Source organism: Apodemus sylvaticus, chromosome 3, assembly GCF_947179515.1.
Source record: "Apodemus sylvaticus chromosome 3, mApoSyl1.1, whole genome shotgun sequence".
In the NCBI taxonomy this organism is placed as follows: Eukaryota; Metazoa; Chordata; class Mammalia; order Rodentia; family Muridae; genus Apodemus; species Apodemus sylvaticus.
In genome coordinates this window covers 123,867,409-123,887,184 of record NC_067474.1, presented here as the reverse complement: position 1 = coordinate 123,887,184, position 19,776 = coordinate 123,867,409, and the positions used below count along the sequence as shown (strand labels likewise).

Genomic DNA, 19,776 nt, shown 5'->3' with positions numbered 1-19,776 from the left:
CTATTCTGATATTTTTGAGTAAAAGCCTTCATGCATGGATTCTTTCTTTCCTTTACATTAGACTTGCTTCTGCAATTCCTCTTAGTTCCTTCTTCACACATAACCCAATTCTGACCACTTACCTCCAGCACTACTGTGTTTTATCTGTTCTTATGTCGAAGTTCTCTACAATGTTCTTGCTTGTACTCTCATAGTACTACAATCTGTTCACTGAGACTGTATCATTTAATGCTACAAATTCTACAAGGCTTTCATTAAAAGAAAAGGCCTTCTGGGGGTTGGAGAGATGGCTCAGCGGGTAAGAGCACCGACTGCTCTTCCAAAGGTCATGAGTTCAAATCCCAGCATCCACATGGTGGCTCACAACCATCCGTAAAGAGATCTTCTGGTGTCTGAAGACAGCTACAGTGTACTTACATATAATAAATAAATATTTAAAAAAAAAAAAAAAGAAAAGAAAAGGCCTTCTATCAATGTCCAAAAGGTTCTAATGATCTAGTCCTTAAAATATATCTATGACCTCATCTTTCTATTTACAACTTATCTTGCGTATTCCACTCCAAACATACTGGACTTCCAAGTTGGTTTCTAAACACATCAAATATAATCTAAGTCTTAGTATCTACCCTTTCTTTAGATAATGTTCTCTCTGGGAATTTGTATAATTTGTTCTTTCATATTATTCAGACTCAACTCAAATGCTACTTCATGAAGGATTTACTACCCAACCTATCACTTCTTTTATCACTATACTTTTAATATCATTTAATCTTCACTGAAATATTTACATTTATGTCTTAACTACTATCCTGTCTTAAATATACTCCTCATGAGAGCAGTTTTTATCTTTTATTAGTAATACAGCCACAGAAACTAGAATGATACATAAAAGTTAAACATTTTTAAGCCAAGCAAATACAAAACTATGTGATTACAATAGCAATAACAACCAACTTTTAGCCTATGACATACCATCATATTCTTTTTGAATAAACTTTTCCAAGCCAATTAAAATTTGTTCCCTGTTGTGTTGTTCAGAGCAAGGCGGTGATAATTCATCTATATTAAAAAGAGAAAGAAATGTGAGAACAGAATATAAAAATTTTTGACTCTCAATATTTTTACTGCTCATTTACTCTTATAACTTTAAGTCCATAAATGAAACTAGAGAACAGGTAAAGACACAGATAAAAAAAAATGTAAAAGTATATTTATATTTTATATAATTTACCCTATATTCTACACATGTATTTACCTTTTAAAAATTAATTAATATGTTTTCTTCAGATATTTAGCTCTTTCCCATATTTTCCTCCATCTCAATGTGTTCAGTTACCAAAGCACCCACTTAATTCTTGTCAAGATTTCTATTTTCCCTACAATCCAATCTACCTCCCTGCAACCTTGACACCTCACCTTGACTTACTTTACCTACTATTTCAAATTGCCTGCCACAAACTAGCAAATGATTTTCTAGTGTTCTTGCAGTTTTCCAGTCTTCATTTTTATTACTTTTTCCTTCCCAATGGGATCATACAAATATCATAAGAACATGTGTCCCTCACCCCTCTCCAAAGACACATCCTCAAATCTCTATATAGTAATGAAAATAATGTAAGAATTTACTTTAAAAATCTGTTATATTTAATTAATTAAAAACAGCATTTACTTTTATGAATGGCTGAAGGGATGGCTCCATGGCTAAGAGCTCTAGCTACTATTCCAGACGACCCAGGTTCAATCCCTAGAATCTGATAGTGGCTCACAACTGTTTGTAACTCCAATTCCAGGGTATGCTTTCTTTCTTTTGTTGGTATTAATGTTTGTTTATTTATTCATAATGGAAGAGGGAACAGCACAGCACATATGGACCCTCTTCTAGCCTCTGAGGTTTCTGCACAAATTTGGAATACAGATATACTAATAGGCAAAATACCCATATTACATAAAATAATTTTTAAAATAAAAATAAAAATTATAATAAAAGTAAATACATGAATATTTAGAGTGGAAAGAAAAAATGAAATGGTTTTAGGTTTTTGTTTTGTTTTGTTTGCGGCTGTGAAACTATTCTATATAATAGACATAAATATTATGATTTAGTTAACTACTTGTGTTAAAAAGAGACTTTGTCCTAGACCAGGATGCTACTGGGACTAATACAGATAGTATTAAAATGAAACAATTAAGTAAAATTTAGTAGTAGATTGTGAAAAGCGGGTTTCTCCCGCTTACTGGAGAACAGAAAAAAAATGAAAACTGTAATGGTTCAGAATAGGAGATTCTGTGAAAGCATGTTTAGGCTACCATAAGATGAGTGCAAAAAGAACAATCTGTAGGTAAAATACTAACACATCTATTTTTGTGCTGAGAGAGCTTGTAAGTGACGATACTGCAGTGATAAGAACCCGTGATGAGCATGGCAGCACAGACCACTAAGGCCAGCACTCAGGAGGCAGAGGCATGCAAATGTTAAGAGTTGGGCTAAGACAAACTATATGGGAGACTTCGGCTCAAAAACAAAACAACAAAAAACTGAATACCTTGTATTCACATCTTGAATCCTAATACTATTCTCCAATGAAAGAAATTAGCATACCTTGGAGAAAAGTCCAACTCTAATACTAAGTCAGAAAATATACACAATGAGCTTGGAGTATCTTATAGTCCTCAAAGAAAGAAACAAAAAACTACTAAAAAAAAACACACACTAATGAGGTTATGTCAGAAATACAAGCTCCAACAAGTCATATTGAGTTACACCCACAAGTATAAGGTTTACATGAGTAAACAATAAAATAAAGAAGTGTCCAATTACAGACACAGTACCCTACAGCATGAAGAAGCCGATTTTAGAGCATGAGTCATCAACTGGGTGTGGAGGCACAGGACATTAATACTAGCACTGACCAAACAAAACTGAAATGTTTTAAATGAAAATTAAATATTCAATATCTAATAACATCCTTCAACTAGTTATAGTACCAAAGACTTACCAAAACATCTTTTACATACTAAATCAAGTATTTCTCGAAATCTGTTTGTCATTGGTGGTAGAGGTTTTAGATCAATTTTCCTGAAATCCTCTGGGCAATCATTTTTTGAATGGCCATCCTTTTTGCAGATGCTGCATACTATTGTTGGCGGCTAAATTATGGTTAAAAAAAAATTTAATGAACTTTTAAGTTATTTTATCACTTAGAAAGCAGATCCAAAAATATAGCAGCAACAAATTCTATATAGTTAACACAATTCGGATAACCTACTCAATTCAGGAGATTTTTATAAAAAGTTATGAAATGCAATTAATATAAAAATTTGTTTTAACTGCTTTCCTCTCCCATTAAGATTACATAATAAACAGTTTACTCAGAAATTAGTAGACAATACAAAAGGTTTGTATTATTCAAACAACTTGATCAACCCCCAAAAGAAAGCATATCCAATATATTTATTTATTTGTCTGGGTTTTCCCCCCAACAAAATCATTATCTTTATTTTATGTGTATGTGTGTTTTGCAGACAGGTGTATTTGTTCACCATTTGCATGCTAGTTTCCTGAGGTTAGAAGGAATTGGATCCACAGAAACCAGAGTTACAGATGACTGTGAGGTACTGTATAGGTGCTGGGAATGGAACCCAAGTCCTCTGAAGGAGGAAAACACCAGACAGGTGAGTTAAATAGTAAACACTTAAGCCAACAAGATACAAAAAGCACACATGTTTCAGGAAGATCCCTGTACCCTCATTGTTATTATGTGTACCTAAAGTTTCCCTCCAGTATTAGCTTGGACATTTACACAGCCATGAACTCTGATTCAAGCTATACATAGGGGACTAGAGAGGTGGCTTAGGATTAAAGAGTCATTGCTTCTCGGCCTTTTGGCTAAGATCAAGTGTGTAGGATTAAAGGGTCTTGGAGAGAACCTGGACTTGATTCCTAGAACCCACAAAACAGCTCCAAACCATCTGTAACTCCAGTCCCAGGGGATCAGACAAACCTCTTCTGGCTTTTTAGGCACTAAGCACAACAGTGGTTCATATACAAACATGTAGGAAAATACTCATAAAATTTAAGAAAAAAACTAAACAAGAGATTATATACAGAAATTTCTAGAGAAACTATAACACCATAAACAATTAAAATTATGTGGATATGTAATTAAGAGTGTCACAAAAATTTCTACTAGCTTTTCTTTTCTATTTTTTGAGGCAAAAGCCCCACTATAGAGCTCTGAATGTTCTAGGACTATGTAGAAGAAGCTGGCATCGAACTCACAGAGACCCACCTGGAGCTGTCTCCCAAGTGCTAGGATTAAAGACATGCACAACTATGTCCAGCTATCATTTTTTTCAAAGCATACTGTTATTTTTTAAATGAAATATTGAAAAACAGTGTTATTTTGTAAAACAGGCTGGACTCAAAATACACTTAGCCACAATAGATTTAAGTTACAGATATTAGTAAAGCACAATTAGAAAATACAGGACTTACCTTAGCGTAAATTTAGGGAAAGGAGAATAAATTATAAGGAATGTAAACTGTAATTCTCTAAGAAGTTCTTCTAAAAATCTGCCATTTTATTTACTCTTTCCATCAGTCTATATAACTAAATACTGTGACCTGAATAATATGCAAAATGCATGTATATGTACATGGAATAAAGAAATATTGCTTGGGTGGAGGAGAATAAAAGGAGGAAGTATGATGGGAAAGGTATACAATTTTATTTATACAAAACAAGCAAGTTCTGGAGATCCACTGTTGTCTAGGTCTACGATTAATACTGTAATATAGTCTTAAAATTTTGTTAGATTATATTTAACACAAAAGGAAAAAATAGTTTTTGAGATGACAGATATATTTACAGCATTATCAGTGGTCAGGATTTCATAGGTGTTGACTTATCTCTAAGACATTAAGATAGAGTGTGCGTGCGTGCGTGCGTGTGCGTGCGTGCGTGTGCGTGCGTGCGTGCGTGCGTGTGTGTGTGTGTGTGTGTGTGTGTGTGTGTGTGTGTGTGTGTGCGCGAGAGTGGAGTACGTATAGCCTTTAAAAATATCAATCTGGGCTAGAGTGATTGTTCAGCAATTCGGCGCACTAGGTGCTGTTGCATAGTGTCCTGGATTCGATTCTTAGCGCACACATGGCAGCTCACAGCAATCTTTGTTAACACCAGTTCCAGGGGACCCAAGATTCTCTTCTCTCCTCTCTGGGTACCTGGCACGCAAATGGTGAGCAGATGCACATGTAGGCTAAATACCCATACACATAAAATAAGTTTTTAAAAATTCAATCTTATCTCAATAGTTTTTCAAACTTTATCTTATGTATATGTATGCACCTGGGTGTACGTGTACACACGTGTGCAGTGTCCACAGAAGGCAAAAAAGAAAGTTATCCCCTGAAACTAGAGATATGAGGTGAGCTAACTAGTAGATCCTCTACAAAAGCAGCCAGTACTCTTAACCACTGGACTGGCTGGTTTTGTATGTCAACTTGACACAGGCTGGAGTTATCACAGAGAAAGGAGCCTCCCTTGAGGATAAATGCCTCCATGAGATCCAGCTCTAAGGCATTTTGTCAATTAGTGATCAAGAGGGGAGGGCCCATTGTGGGTGGTGCCATCACTGGTCTGGTAGTCTTGGCTTTCATAGGAGAGTGGGCTGAGCAAGCCAGGGGAAGCACGCCATTAAGTAACATCCTTTCATGGCCTCTGCATCAGCTCCTGCTTCCTGACCTGCTTGAGTTCCAGTCCTTACTTCCTTTGGTGATGAACAGCAATGTTCAAGCTAAAGAATCCCTTTCCTCCCCAACTTGCTTCTGGGTCATGATGTTTGTGCAGGAATAGAAACCCTGACTAAGACAACTACCTAGTCATCTCTCCAATCCCAACTAAACAGATTTTTTTTTAAAAAAAAGAAATACTGCTCAGTCAGTAATTATGAACAAAACAATAAAGTGATTTTCTAGCTCATCTCCACACTACCCTCCAATAATCTACTATGCTTACAATTAAGTCTAATAATCATTTCCCAGTTCTGGATACAGGTATTTAGTTATGTACACTGCACTTAAGGAAATGCAATTTAGCTAAAACTTTCATTAGCAAAAGTTATTGCTTATTGTACTATTCACTGAAGTACCTTGTACTTTATGTTCAGATTCTTTCACTTTAAAAGAACCATACTCTTAGGGGCTGGAGAGATGACTCAGTATTAAGAGCACTGACTGCGCTTTTCAGAGGTCCTGAGTTCAATTCCAGCAACCACATGGTGGCTCACAAGCATCTGTAATGGGATCTGATGCCCTCTTCTGGTGTGTCTGAAGACAGCAACAGTACACTAACATATATACAGTAAATAAATTTTTAACAAATAAAAAAAAAAACAAAAACTAGTACTCCTGTAATTCATAAAAAATACTAAAAAGTTCAGAAAATTTCATTTATCAGAACATAATCTTGATGCTCCACTTTTTGACCCTTGTTCATAGTTTTACCTACAACTTTCCAATATAGTTGAACATTACCACCACAGAGAAAAAATTATTAAAATTTAATTTTTTCTTTTTAAAAAGAAAAATAATGTATTTGTGTGTGTGTGTGTGTGCGCGCGCGCGCGCGCGCGCGCGCGCGCGCACGTGCCCAGAACTTTAATATATATTGCTTTATTGTTGTTGTGCATACCTTTAATCCCAGCACTCAGGAGGCAGAGGCAGGAAAAACAAACAAAACAAATAAAACAAAAACAAAACCCAAACATTTACACACACACACATACATACACATACACACACACACACACACACACACACACACACACACGCACTGTTCTGCTAATCTGAATTTCATAATAGCAGATAAATCATTTTATGTACAAAGAAATAGAGTGCCAACTACTAGCAGAGTACTGATGCACTCTTAAATTTTTTTATATGCTCTATTTAACTGTAACTATAGGGCTACAGAGATGGCTCAGTAGTTAAGAACACTGGCTGCTCTTCCAAGAAATTAAATTCTTCAATTCTCAGCACCCACATGGCAGCTGAAAACTGTGACTTTTCTTCGAGGAGATCTGACACTCACATAGACAAACATGTAGACAAAACACCAATGTAAATTAAATAAAAATAAAATAAATTAACTGCAATTATAGGAGAAAATGTAAATAAAAGATACATACTAAAGTAGCATTCCAAAACAAGCATAGAAGCTATTTTATGTTACTATTTATAAATCTAAAAACTATCAATAGTCATACAGTAATCATAAAGTTTTACAAATTGTTTACTATATCCTACCTTGCCAGAGGTTAAAATAAACTTATCAAACACATAATATAATTCCTGGGAGGGGAGGTTATCATCAATAAGGTCAGAAGCAACTTCTGTAGTTTTGCAGTTGCAAGAGGTAGCAGATATGTTGTTGCACACAATCAGATGTGAACTTTCCATTTCTAAATTTGATCTGCAGTCTGTTCCAGCAGATTCAGCTCCATCAGGGGTCCCAATGCAATTACACTGGCTGAGTTCCTTCTTTAAAGAAGTTTCTGAAGGTGTTAAATCACCTTGTTTCTCAGCTGATTTTTGCTGTAATTCACTGCCTCCACTGGCAGTAGAAAGAGATGAAGAATCTTGCCCATGGTCAGCCAAGCCTAGTTCATTTACCAATAAACTGTCATTATCAACAATACATCTCTGTGATGTAAACTCCATTTCATCATGTTTAGCAGGTTGGCCTCTTTCCATATTTACTTTTTCTGCACTTTCCTCACGAAGAATGCAACAATTGGTTGCCGAACAATCAGACTTCACTGGTTTCTTAATGCTTAGCTTCCCCTTCTCTTTTTTCTTAAGATCCACTGTAGATTTATTTCCACCCTTCTTTTGAGGACAGGCAAAATATCGATAAGCTGCCCTGAATCTCTCCACAACATATTCGTATACAAGCTGGCTGTTTAAGCTCCGTGCAACATTCCTCTTGACTGAAAACGGATCTAGGTTTGTTTTGTTTTTTTTAAAAAAAAAAAAAAAGAAAGAAAAAAGATCAATAGTTAAGTCTCCATTAGCAAATTACATTTCCATGTTTATACAAACAGATCTTAACTGCTATACTATCACACTTTGCCAACAGAATACACTTTCCCAAAGTTTTCTAGCCTAGGATCCTAGTAATATCTTGAAAACAGGGCAGAAGTAAAACAAATGTGGTGTCTTTTTTTTGTTCTGTAAAATTAAAAGGGGAAAAGGAATATTATTTAAGAAATTAGCTACAGTCAAGTCAATAATTACAATTTCAAGCAAGAAATTATGAGAAGAAAAACTCTGCATCCCCGATATACTGTCACTAAATGAAACACTTCAAATTTCAGTACACACATTAACAATTTCATTTATTTTTATAGTGCCTTTCTAAACCAGAATCTCACTCTTGTAGTCCAAACTCATTATGGAAATTCTCCTGCCTAAGTACCCCAAGTGCTGTGATGTCATAGAATAATTATATGCTTGGAATTTGATGTTAAACCCAGTCAACAATAATCATCATTTTCTTTAGCTTACCCACGGAAGAAAGCTTAGGTAGGGTTCAGGGTTAAATGATGGGGAACACACACCAACAGTTCACACGCGCACAGCAGTTTATTATCTCACCTTCAATGGCTATCCGTCTTTTAGGCCAGTTTTTGTTCTCTCTAGTTAGAATATCTTGTATCCGTACACATATGACATATTCCTCCAAAGCAAAATCCAGTGTGTAAAATTTTAGCAGCTCCAACCACAACTGTCCCAGGGGTACCTGATTTGGTGCTTCTAATGTTAAAGGAGACTAGAAAAGAAAATTTCCATTTTCATTCAAGTTTCTAAAAACTATAAAATGTACAAATTGTTAATTAGAAAAAAAATTAAGTGTATATATTTTCAAATAAAAAGAGAGCATTTTTAAAAAGCAATCAATCAGTTTGAATTACAGAAATCCAAAGAATTCTGTGTTCTTTTCATTAAGCCAGTGATTATCAATTTTGAGTGCACGTTACAATCACCAGGTGAGCACGAAATTCTGTATCACTTCCAAGAATCTGATTTAACTGATCTGGGATATTCGGACTGAGGACTGGGGTTTTGTATGTATAAGTGTGTGGGATGAGAACACTGAACCAAACCCAGGGGCTCCTCAATGTTAAGCAAATGCTCTGCCACTGAGGTGCATCACCAGTCCTTGTAGGTTTTTGTTTCTTTGTTTCTTTGAGTAGGTGTGTGGTCTTGAGGCAGGGTTTCATGCTGTAACAAAGGCTAAATTCTAATCCAAGATACAACCTTCCAAATATTAAAATTGCATGCACCACACTAGTCCTTTAAAGTTTGTAAAGCTCTTTACAGTGAACCTCATGCACAGTCAAGGCTGTAAACTACCGGACAGCTATTACAATTTCTTGTTGCAAAATTTATTTTCAAAAACTAAAAAAAAAAAATTGTCATTCAGCAAACCTTTCTTTAGAACTGACTATGTTCCTAGATTTGTGCTAGGCATATTATAATAAAGAAAACTCATATTTACAACACATAATGGCTACCATACTTATTCATGCTTCTGAAACCTACACCTACATTAACAATTCTTTGAAACCCATACTACTGAGCAAGTAGTACTACTGAAAACCACCTGGCTACTGTGTCTGTGTTTTGAATCATCACGTTATACTGCCACCCAAATAAAGTGGAGTCCTATTCTACAGACACAGAAATGACTGTGACAATTGCAGTAACAATTAAACACTAAGTGGGGTTTGGGTGCTCTTTGGAAAGAAGTCAAGGTCCTTGCCTTCATGAAGCTTATGTCCCAAGAAAAGAAAACAAACCCATTGATAAGTAAATTAAATAGTAAGTCAGAAGCCACCAAGTGCCATGGGGAAGAAAGGTGAACAAAGAAGGTGGGAATCTAAGAACAGAAAAAAAAAAAAAAAACAGTGTTAAACTCAGGGTCAGAAATCAATTTTGTTGCAAAATCCTCTCCTGACTGAAAAAGAAAAAAGTATAAGAATGGGGAACAAATGAACATATATAATACAAATGGGTGATTAGCTTTAAAAAGAAAACCAGAAGATTCTCAGCATCAAAGGAAGGAGGGAGAAAAGAAGCACTGAGAACTGGTATAATACAAGAAGTAGAGAGGGAGCCAATGACCACTGCCTTTTTTCTATACTAAATGAGATCAAAAACAACTAAACCATGTTTGTGTAAGAACAAACAAGGGCAATATCTGACTTAACTTTTTAACAATCACTCAGATTATAGTGTTGCTGAATACAGATAAAGGGTAGGAGTGCATGCAGGAATTATCTATTAGAAGACTACAGCAAAAATCCAGGCCAGAATGATAGTGGCTAGGACCAGGATGGTTAACTATATGTGGTGAAAAGTGACGGAATTTTGGATATATTTTGAAGTAAAGATAACAAGAGTCAAAATTTCTGAGTAACTTGATAAAGGGTCTTCATGAAAGAAAGGTATAAAGGATGCTTCTGAAATTTTAAACTGGTTGCTTGGAAGTACAGAATACTATCAACTGATGAAACATGAAAACCTTCCAAGTTTGACAGTAAGACCCAAAGTTTCATCCTACAGAAGGCACTTAACCTATCAAAAGAAAGTAGACAAACCAAAAAAGATCATAAACCAAGTCTATAGCACTTCAACATTAACTGACTGGAGGAAAAGAACAAATCAGCAAAGAAAACTGAGAAAGACTAAGCAGCAGCAACTGTGGTGTACTGAAATTATTCCAAGGAAATAATCAACTGGAAATGCTACTACGTCAAAAGAGATAATCTTAAGAGCCCATGAAATTTAACAAAAAACAAACTGATAATATGTTGTGACAAACTGATAATGTGTTAAGACAGAGAAAAATAAAAAGTAGATACTATAAACAATTTTGTTAGTTTTACTACAAAGGGAAAACAAGCAATAGCTGGAAGGAAGAGTGCCTAACATTTTCCTTTAAAATGGGAGAAATAGCAAAATGTTTGACTCAATAAAGAATGAAAAACTGATAACTTAGGAAGAAAAGAAAACTGCTAGAGTAATAAATATTCAGGATTAATTCAGAAAGCAGTGGAGAAGATGCCTGTAGATTACAAAATGGAAGTTCCTTTACAAAAACAAGTAACAAGTATAAATGACAGCAGATGATGGTGAGCCCTCTCTTGATTGCTTCAGTATTCTTAGTAAACTAAAAATCAAGATCATTAACTGGGATTACTGAAGAAAATCAAGGAAGTACAACAATTCAGGGTTGAACAGAGCAATCATTTCCAACACAAGACAGAATTATTCAGGCTTCTGAGGGACAAAATCCATGTGCATTTGCCTATGGTTATCTAGCACTCAAGAAAATGCTTGGAAAAAAGGGGGTGTGGGGGCTGGAGAGATGACTCAGCGGTTAAGAGCACTGACTACTCTTCCCAAGGTCCTGAGTTCAATTCCCAGCAACCACCTGGTGGCTCACAACCATCCAAAATGAGATCTGACAGCCTCTTCTGGTGTGTCTGAAGACAACTACAGTGCACTTACATATAATAAATCAAAAGAAAGAAAGAGAGAGAGAGAGAGAGAGAAAAAGAAAGAGGAGAAGGAGGAAGAGAAGGAGAAGGAGAAGGAGAAGGAGAAGGAGAAGGAGAAGGAGAAGGAGAAGGAGAAGGAGAAGGAGAAGGAGAAGGAGAAGGAGAAGGAGAAGGAGAAGAAGAAAATGCTTGGAACACAGCAGGACATTAGTAAGTGTGTGTTGACCTAATTAAATAAGCAAGCCATCCTCTCATAGAGAAAAAGACGTTTATTTCTACACACAATCTGCCTACAAAATCCATAATATGCTTAAGCTTTAATGAAAACCTAATTCATAAAAGGAATTTTACTGGTTTAAATGAAAAAGGAAACAGAATTACCTTGAGAAGATTCAAACAATACATAAAATAAATTAGATAATCTCATTACCAAAAACTAAACCAGATCAACCCCTCACTTTATAGATGAGGAAATGAGGCCAAGAGGTCACTCTACTGCTACTCAAGTAGTTCACTGAAGATATCATAAGTTCTACATATAGAAAAAGCAAAACAGAAAACAAAAACAAAAGCTTACTTTGCCATGTTTTGCCTTAATGGCATTATTTTGGTTGTCTGTTTCTGTCTTCTTGGTATCATCTTTTGGTTGGTCTGCCTTAGCTTTGTTTTCATCAGCAGTTAAGTTTTTCTCAGTTGCACTATTTGAATTATATTCCCACTTCACAAACTTCTCTTCTACTATGCCCTTCAGCTGAAAGTCATCCATTCTTTTTGGGTCAAAGCCTTCAATCTATATAAAAAGGCATTCCAAATTGGCAACAACAACAACAAAAAAAATTATTAAAAAAAAAAGAAAGAAAAAGAAAAGATAGAGAAACTAGAATTCCACCTTAAAATGTTTGAGCACAACACTCAATAAGAATTACATACACACACACATATACACATACAGCAAACTCATGCTTACCCAACTTCCAAGTAAGCAGGGAAGAAGAGGGGGTTTTCTTTGTTGAAGAAAAAACATCACCATTAAAGCAAAGCAGTAAGAAGGGATTCCACCATCAGTTTGAGAGTCAATAAAGCACAACTGTAAAATAAAATAAAATAAAATCCTAGCATTGAGCTTTCTTCACTTAAGTGAAACACAGTAGCTTATTCTTCACTGTGTTTAAAAAAAAAAAAAGCCAAACAATGATGAAATCTAAGATATAATCTGAAATCTCACCATTCAGAATATAATACCCATGTTAGTCGTCCCCTGCACACATCCCCCACTTTGGAATCAAGATTTTACTGTGTAGCCTAGTCTTGAACTTGCAAGCATTTTGCCACACTTGCTTTACATGCCCAAGTGTTAAATAGGGCACTGGCCCTGCTCAACTCTTATCTCTGGGAATATCAACTGCCATAAATAACTGGTTCCTATGAACAATTTTTTTAAAACTATAAGGTTCAGTGTCTGATGACCTAAGTTTCTCCCATTGAAGAAATTCTTGTTCAAATTCCCCTTTCCAAGTGAGCAGCTAAGGCCACTGCCAAATTCCTCCCCAACTACTAAGTCTTTTATTTATGACAATTTTATTTATAATAGAACCATTTTTTAGTATTTATATGTTCTGAGCCATTTGCTTCGCTTCTGGAATGAGAACGATAGTGTAACAATTAAAAAATCCATTGTACCCTGGTTTGGTGATGTAGCCTTTGATCCCAGCACTGGGGAGGCAGAGAAAGGTGGAAAGTTCAAGACAGCCTGGTCTAAAGAGTGAATTCTACAACACAGAAAAACTGTCTTGAAACCAAAACCAAAACCAAAACCAAAACCAAAAAAAACCCCAACCTCCACAATATAATATTTCATTATCATAGTACCTGTTATATATAGATCTACATTCTAAATTTTAGTTCCCCTTAGTCAACTATAGTTGAAAAATATTGAAAAGGCTCAAGTTGTAGATCAGTGCAAACCCTTGCCTAGGATGAATGAGACTGGATTCATTCCTCAGAGCTGACATGAACCAAAAATAAAGAGTTTTAAAAAATTAGTAATGGCTAGCAGGGCAGTGGTGGCCTTTAATTCCAGCACTCAGAAGACAGGCAAGAGAATCTCTGCGAATCAGAGCCCAGCCTGATCTACAGATGAGCTCTGGGGCAGCCAGAGCTATACAGAGAAACCCTGTCTCAAAAGGCAAAATAAAGAAGGAGGGGGAGGATGGAGGGAGAGAGGGAGGGAGGGAGGGAGGGAGGGAGGGAGGGAGGAAGGGAGGGAGGGAGGGAAGGAAGGAAGGAGGGAGGGAGGGAGGGAGGGAGGGAGAGAGGGAAGGAAGGAAGGAGATTAACAGCACTTGTCCTTGTAGAGGACCTCAATTCAATTCCTAGAACCCACATGGCAGCTCACAATTGTCTGTAACTCCAGTACCAAAGGTTCCAAAACCCTCTTCTCACCTCCTCCCCAGGTCCCAGTCACCTAACACACACACTTGAGAAAAGCACCTATACACATAAAATAAATAAATTTGAAAGAGAAATGTATATAAGTTAAATGGAAAATTCCAAAAATGAACAGTTTACAAGATTAATGCACTGCACTATCACAAATGTTCTATTATTCTCTTACTTATAAATTAAACTTCATCACAAATGTGAATAAAGAAAACAATAGTATTATAATGGTTCAGTGTCATCTACAGTTTCAAGTATCAACTGAGGGATAGATAAAGGTACTTATTACATACATATGAAACCTTATTTTAATGTTCACGATGAAATCTGCCAAACTTTTTCCATGTGGGGCAGACAACTACTTTCTCCTACACATTATTATTTATCCGTCAAAACAAGAAAAAGCTTGACTATTTTCTTCTGTTCCACTTACCTTAGCCCAATAGCGAAAAGCTAACACTAAGGGAGTGAAGACCGGTTCCACTTTGCCAAGAGCAGCAAGTAAGTCAGTTGTGAGACACGCCATATCATTTCCTGCACTTACTCTACATAGTAAACCACTGCAAATGAGAAACAATTTCTTTAATGCCTTTAAAAGAAGAATGCTTCAAATCCCAGAAGTTATTCATTCTGATCATTATATTTCAATAACCAAAACAGTTTACTACAGGGACTGGAGAAATGGCTCAGTAGTCAAGATCTCGCACTACTCTTGTAGAGGACACTAGTTTCATTCCTAGCACCCACAACAGATATACATATAAATAAAAAATAATTGTTTTAACTCATAGTAAAGTCAAGTTTAAGTCATAGTACGGGGTATAAAAGCATGCACCACCATAACTGGCTAATTTTTCTTTTTCAAAAGTACTTTTATCCTCTCAGGTCAAGAGACATCTGACTAGAAAGACAATGAATCATGGTAATTGAACAAAAACTACATCAAAAAAAGTATTTCTTACACTATTATTTTTGTATATGTGTATGCACATGGACGAACATCTTTAAATGGATGTCAGAAGACAACTTTCAGGAATTGGTTCTCTCTTTTAACTGTGTATGTATGTCTCAGGATAAGCTCAGTTTTTCAGGCTTAGCAGTAAGTGTTCTTACCAACTAAGCCACCTCCCAAGCCCCTCGATTATAATAGGCAGTAAAACTTCACTGAGAGTGGCTGTTTCTTAATTTACATTTATATGTCCAGAGCAACATAATACATAAAAGTAAATGCTCTTAGCATTGTTGAGTAAATGAATTTAGACAAAAAGAAAGTTTTACCTAGAGTGTTTTATTTTTAAATCTCTACTAGCTCATATTTCTTGATAATACACATTTGGCATGCTTAATAAATGACAACTATTATGGTCATATAAACCAAGTAAGAGACCTAACTCACACAATTTCTTCTCTTGAAGTTGTTTGCCACAAATCTGGTTCTTTGTATGTTGTTTTACTTGGGGTGGGGGTAACTACTGTGTATGTATGAGTAATGGCTTATGTGGAATCCACAGAATAGAACTCAAGTTTGTCAGGCTTATGTGGCAAATGAGCAATCTTGCTGACCCTGGGGTGGATGTACTTGTGCATAAATATGTGCATATGTACATGAATACATGTGCATGCATACGTACATGTGTATGTACATATTCACAAACATGGACAGATAGTCATACATGTATGTAATAACCAGAGGTACACTTTAACTATTGTTCCCTTCCTGTCTTTTCCAGACATTAGATTACCCAGCTTGTTATCTCGGTGCCGGGGATCCAAATTCAAGGCTTCATATCTCATGTTTGTGCAGCAAGACTTTACCCACTGAGCCATTTCCTGAGACAAGGTTTGTTTTTATAAATACCTTATTTTCTGTACTACCAACCTTTTCTGATCTTTGCACACCACAACAGGAACCTTTGCATGAAAATCAGATTCCACATCTACGTATAATGCTAATAAGAGAGGGGAAAGTAAGTTAATATCAATTATTTCTAAGTAAACAGTAAGTAATAATTTCATTCTAAAATTCACTCCCATTAGTTCCGTGGAATAACTCACTCTTCTCATTACGAAAATGAACCCAAAAGAATCTCTTACCTCTCCTGGAGTCATTTGCTATGCCACAAGCCACAATTACAGTATCAAATACTGTTTGAAAATCAGAAGCACCATGACATCTCTAAAAGTTTGACTATTTCCAAGGAGAAATGGAAACTTCACGGATATTGATATACAGCAAAGAGAGCACGTCCCTTACTCTTGAGGGCTACAGCCATAGCAGAAGTATGCTTTGCTTTCAAGTAGAACTCTTGACAACCACCTAATTAATATTTCCAAAATCTGCCTTATGGAAGCTTCTAAGGAGACATTAACAGGGGGGAGAGCATGTCTACCTTGAAATCTACCACCCAAATAGATCTCATGTCATAAATACCTACTTCAGGGTCTGGGGAGATAGCCCAGCAGAACAATTCAATCCCCAGCACCCATGTGATGGAAGGAGAAAACAAACATGCACAGATATATAAAATAAATTTAACATAAAAATTAAATATAGCTGGGCAATGGTGGCGCACGCCTGTAATCCCAGCACTCTAGGAGGCAGAGGAAGGCGGATTTCTGAGTTCGAAGCCAGCCTGGTCTACAGAGTGAGATCCAGGACAGCCAGGGCTATACAGAGAAACCCTGTCTCCAAATAACCAAATCCAAAATAAATAAATAAATAAATAAATAAATATAAATATCTACTTTATGTAAAAACACATGGATCGACATTTCATTTGGGAAAAAAAAGCTCACAGAAAAATCTCTCAGTATTACCTGATGGGATGATTTATGATTAAAACTATATACTAGAAATCTGTTATGTCAGAAATATCTTTATATACAATGAATATGGTGGTAACTTAACACAAAACTTAATGAGAGGTTTGAAACACAAATATGGAAAAAAATCTTTTAGTTTATTTTTGGGGGGGGGGGGATTTGGTTGTTTTTTTTTTTTTTTTTTTTTTTTTTTTCCGAGACAGGGTTTCTCTGTATAGCCCTGGCTGTCCTAGAACTCACTCTGTAGACCAGGCTGGGCTTGAACTCAGAAATCCACGGGCCTCTACCTCCCAGAGTGCTGGGATTACTGGCATGCCACCCGGCGGAAAACATCTTTTAGGTAGCAGGTTTCTACAGGAAACAATGGGAATATTAAATAGAACATAATTTAAGATGCTTTTAAACCTACATATGACTTAAGATGATCTCTCATGTGAAAAGGATGAATGTTTTAAAGTTATAATAGGCTGAACACTTCTATAATTCTCAAGAAGCAAAAACATTATGTCTACCTCATATTTGTAATATGCTTTTAAGTTTTTGTGTACTTAAAAATAAGTATTAGCAGATGCAACTCAGATAAAATATCTCTACATTATTTCTTATACAAATTAATTTCCCAGGACAATGGTAACAAGCTCATAAACAGGCTAATAGGATGACTCAGCAGATAAAGGTCCATGCCTCCAAGCCTGACAACCTGAGTTTGAATCTGGGGACCCAGATGGCATAAAAGAACTATCATGCAAACACTACCCCACCACCACCACCATCAATGACAACACACATACACATGCACAAAAACATACCTAAATAGTTAAAAAAAAAAAAAAGGATGAGCCAACTCATTTACTAGAGTGTAATATACAAACTGGGACTTGTCTTGAAATACTATACTCTTTTACTTTTATTTTGCTTGAAAGTTTTTACCTATGTAAATATGTCTCTTTCTTATAAAAAGCATTCCAGACAAGTAATATATGAAAAAAATTACTTGGTATGATTCAGTTGACATAACATAATGATGACGTTAGGCTACTATTATTGTTTTAAGTAAAAAGTAAATGGCCAGGCATGGTAGGCAAACACTTTTAATCCCAGCACCCAGCACTCAGGGCACAGAGGCATATGGATCTCTGTCACTTTTAAGCCAGGCTGGTCTACATAAGGAGTTGCAGGACAGCCAGGACTATGTAGAAACCCTGCCTCAAACAAGTAACAAACAAGCTGGGCGGTGGTAGCGCACACCTTTGATCCCAGCACTGAGGAGGCAGAGGCAGGTGGATTTCTGAGTTTGAGGCCAGTCTGGTCTACAAAGTGAGTTCCAGGACAGCCAGGTCTACACAGAGAAACCCTGTCTTGAAAAACAAAAAAACAAAAAACAAACAAACAAACAAATAACAAATAAATGAACAAACAAGACAAGTGGAAATAAAGCATGTACAAACATCTTTATTCTGAATTTCCCTCTAATTTTCTGCAATAGTGACTTTTCAATAAAATGAAAACAGGCCTATTTGTCTTCATTTACACATGAAATGCCTATAACATAGTAGTTCCCCCTTTTACCTACTGAGATACTTCCTAAAATGCCAGTAAATATCTGTAATCCAAGGTAATATCAAACCCCATAAATACAAGACTTTTTCATAATCATACATGCATATGACAAATTTTAGTATGTAAATTAGACACTGTAAAGGATTACCAGGAATAACCAAACAGAACAGAACAATTACAACATAGAACAATTACATACATGAATTGTGGACTCTTTTCTGTGCATGATATTGCAGAACATCTAATAAGCTGATAACTAAACAGCTACTAAAAGTCTAATGGGTTGAGCTAATAAGAATAGAATGCTGGGGCTGGAGAGATGGCTCTCGAGAGATGGAGAATGGGTAAGAGCACCGACTGCTTTTCCAAAGGTCATGAATTCAAATCCCAGCACCCACATGGTGGCTTACAACCATCTGTTAAAAAAAAAAGATCTGACACCCTCTTCTGGTGTCTGAAGACAGCTACAGTGTATTTACATATAATAAATAAATAAATCTTTAAAAAAAAAAAAAGGATAGAATGCAATTTAAAAATAAGAAAGGGCTAGAGATGGCTGAGTGTTTTAGAGCACTTGTTCTTAACAAGGACCTAGGTTCAGTTCACAACACCTACATGATAACTCACATTCATCCATAATTCTAGTTCTTTAAGATTGGATACCCTCTTCTGACCTCAGCAGGCATGAAGTGTGTGTGTGTGTGTGTGTGTGTGCGCGCGCGCGCACACACACACACACACACACAGAGGTTAAACACTCATACACATAAAATAAGTAGCTATTTTTTTTTTTAACAAGGAATTGTTTGTTTTCAAAATATTCCACTTAATTTTCAGATTGTGGTCAGATACAGGTTAACTGAAAACACTGAAAGCGAAACTGAGAAAGTGACTGTAGCTCACTGACAGAACACATGGGTAGTGCAAGGCCCTGGGTTCTATCCTGTGGGGATTTGAATATGTTTGGCCCAGGGAGTGGCATTACTAGGAAAGGTGACCTTGTTGGAATAATGTGGAAGTGCGTCACTGTGGGTGTGTGCTTCGAGATCCTCTTCCTAACTACTTGGAAGCCAGTCTTCTCCTAGCAGCCTTTAGATAAAGATGTAGAACTCTCAGCTCCTCCTGAACCATGCCTGTCTGGATGCTGCCATGCTCCTACCTTGATGATAATGGACTGAACCTCTGAACCTGTAAGCCAGCCCCAATTAATGTTGGCCTTTATAGATTTGCCTCAGTCATGTTATCTGTTCTGAGCAGTAAGCCTCTAAGACACATGCCTAGCACTGAAATAAATATATAAATATATAAATAAGTAAATCCTGCAGAGAAACATTAAAAGCTACTTTTCAAGAGCATTAAAAGATACTTTTGAATTAGATGAAGCACTTACAT

General features: G+C 36.2%; 1 protein-coding gene across 6 annotated transcripts in view; it reads right to left on the bottom strand.

Moving 5' to 3' along the window:
- The window catches only part of Tut4 (terminal uridylyl transferase 4), a 92,488-nt gene that overhangs the window by 42,364 nt on the left and 30,348 nt on the right, over window positions 1-19,776 (bottom strand). For all 6 annotated transcript variants that reach the window (XM_052176955.1, XM_052176957.1, XM_052176953.1 and 3 more), the window contains exons 8-15: window positions 15,881-15,950; window positions 14,435-14,561; window positions 12,530-12,649; window positions 12,140-12,352; window positions 8,654-8,828; window positions 7,304-7,998; window positions 2,997-3,147; window positions 973-1,059 (exon numbers count right to left, since the gene is read on the bottom strand). In XM_052176955.1, coding sequence (XP_052032915.1) covers window positions 973-1,059; window positions 2,997-3,147; window positions 7,304-7,998; window positions 8,654-8,828; window positions 12,140-12,352; window positions 12,530-12,649; window positions 14,435-14,561; window positions 15,881-15,950 — 1,638 coding nt within the window. The remainder of the gene's footprint in view (window positions 1-972; window positions 1,060-2,996; window positions 3,148-7,303; window positions 7,999-8,653; window positions 8,829-12,139; window positions 12,353-12,529; window positions 12,650-14,434; window positions 14,562-15,880; window positions 15,951-19,776) is intronic.